This window comes from Cibotium barometz, chromosome 46 (assembly GCF_041138505.1).
Source record: "Cibotium barometz isolate CiBa-2024 chromosome 46, ASM4113850v1, whole genome shotgun sequence".
In the NCBI taxonomy this organism is placed as follows: Eukaryota; Viridiplantae; Streptophyta; class Polypodiopsida; order Cyatheales; family Cibotiaceae; genus Cibotium; species Cibotium barometz.
Genome location: NC_141091.1, coordinates 41,278,575 through 41,280,968, shown reverse-complemented (window position 1 = coordinate 41,280,968; position 2,394 = coordinate 41,278,575). Strand labels below are relative to the sequence as shown.

Here is a 2,394-nt window from a genome sequence, read left to right as displayed (position 1 = left end):
AAATTGAAGAGGAAGTGTGTGTCCAGAAAATTGAAGCGTGTTCTAGAAATCAATTTGGTGGGTGTTGCGTGATGTAGTGTGCATGGAATTCTTCAAGGAGCCGGCCAAAAAAGGGGACTTTCAAAAGCGCGTGAAGGACTGGACCGCGGGAAGGTTCGTGGAAATACCGCGAATCTTTGCTTTATATATTACGATCAGGGATCATCCTTTCGGTGAAATTGTGTGTTCGCGCCCTAGACTACATCATTTGCAACCCTCCAGACGACCTGCTCAGAACTTCCAACCTTCGCTTTGTCGAGCACATCCCACGTCCTCTCCATTAACCTTGCACAACTTCTGCACAAAATGGCTCATCAAAGAAGTATGTTGTTGATACTCGTTGCCTTAATCTCTGCAACGTGTGGTCTTCCGATTGAGGGTAAGTGCAATATCTTAGGCTTGTCTATGGCAAGCTGTAAAAATGAACTTAGGGATATGAATGGAGATCATTATAACTTGGTTTAATGTAATTGATGATGGGCATGGTGATGATTATCACAGGGAATCTCCAATGCGAAGATATTCCGGCTGAGCTGTGCGCCTTTGCGGTATCCTCAACTGGAGCTCGTTGCGTGCTGGAGAAGAGGGTGATGGAAAGCGGGGATTTCGAATACGAGTGCCAGGTAGTTAATTAACCACCACTGATCAAGAGTGTGTGTGAGCGTGCATGATTCCTTTTAAATGAAATATTGATTGAAGGGGGTACTAATGGGTTAGATTCGCTGATCTTGCAGACATCGGTGGTGAGGGCGGACGAGTTTGCAGAGTGGGTGGAGACGGACGATTGTGTCCGGGCTTGCGGACAGGAGCGGATGTGTGTAGGCATGTCGTCGGACGCCCTTGTGGAGAAGGACGTGGGCGCCACCCTCTGCTCCGCCGCCTGCCAAGCCAGCTGCCCCAACATCCTCGACCTCTACACCAAGCTAGCTGCGGGAGAAGGTAATTACGCCTATCGCCTATTATTGTTTGATAAGAAGTCTCGCAATTGCAGTGTATAATAGCACAAAGGTCCATCGCTCACACGAGTAGCGTGCACGTGCAGGAGCGTCTTTGTCCCAAGTGTGCGAGCTGGTGATGCAGAGGAGCGACAACCGCAGGATCACGCTATCGCTGGCATCCGGATCCAGCCCTTCCGGGCCAGCGCCAGCACCCGCCTCCGCCTGACCGCCACCACCAAGCGGCAGCTTTTTAGCTCCATATTTTTCATAGAGAGTCGGTGATTAACGGTTCTTCACATTTGAAGGACGGTATTTTGTGATTAATTCCGGCACGGCTTGACTTTGGTAATAACGAATGGACCCGCCTTCGCTGGGTTGATTGACTTTGACTCTTCCGGTAAAAGGCTCAAATTTTTTCCCCATTTAAAACAAAAACAAATTAAAAAAAAACAATCTCTCTTTCTTTAAATATAACATATATAAAAGGTAATTTATATACACACCAACCATTGTATCACACACACACACATGCCCGCACCCATTTTTCCTCCTCTCTCTCTCTCTCTCTCTCTCTTCCTTTTTCTACCAAAAAAGGCTACTCTTTATTTCTACCATAAAAAATTTTACAAATTATCTTTAATTTTTTTATTTTTACTCTCTCTCTCTCCCCCCCTCCCCCCTCTAATGCTATGCATCTCTCTCTCTCTCTCTCTCTCTCTCTCTCTCTCTCTACAATAACGGTCCTCACTTTGGGATGATACCGTCAGGATGGGACAAGGTTGACGTAACTCGAACGAGTTATGTATCCAATAGCATCATGTCAAGTGGCAGTCAACGGAGCGTAACTTGATGGAGTTACCTCCCCTGCCACATTGGATATCACGAATAACCACATAACTCGATCGAGTTACACCATGGTTCCACGCAAGTGCCAAGTAACTCGATTAAGTTGCATAATAGACAATCATGTAGGATATCATAGTCATCCAAATAACATGATCGAGTTAAGTTCGACCTCCACATAGGCACCACGTAACTCGATCGACTTAAGCTAGACATCCACGTAGGGACCACATAAGTTTTTAAAGCGATGGCCATCCAAATAACATGATCGAGTTAAGCTGGACATCCATGTAGGGACCACAAGTTTTTAAGCGGTGGCCATCCACCATACAACTCAAACACATTACGTGATGCCTATGTGGATGTCCACTGCATAACTCAATGGTGCTACCTGTTCAACCCATGTTATGCATGCACATCATGCATATACCCCAATATTGTTAACATAGAATACATAAATTAAATAAGTATATTTTTTATGTAATTATGGTAAAATCCAATGCTTGATGGACATGCATTTTCTGCGTTACTCAATCAAGTTATGTCAAGACCTAGAAATTGTTGACACATGTAC

The 2,394-nt window shown here is 45.1% G+C and overlaps 1 protein-coding gene across 1 annotated transcript; it reads left to right on the top strand.

The window, feature by feature from the left end:
• The first annotated feature begins 217 nt into the window (after positions 1-217).
• LOC147612230 (uncharacterized) lies at positions 218-1,364 on the top strand. The gene is made up of 4 exons (XM_086784281.1): positions 218-418; positions 541-662; positions 774-978; positions 1,082-1,364. Exons 1-4 carry the CDS (start codon positions 346-348, stop codon positions 1,201-1,203), a joined length of 522 nt encoding a protein of 173 aa, XP_086640407.1. The 5' UTR covers positions 218-345; the 3' UTR covers positions 1,204-1,364.
• Positions 1,365-2,394: the final 1,030 nt, after the last annotated feature.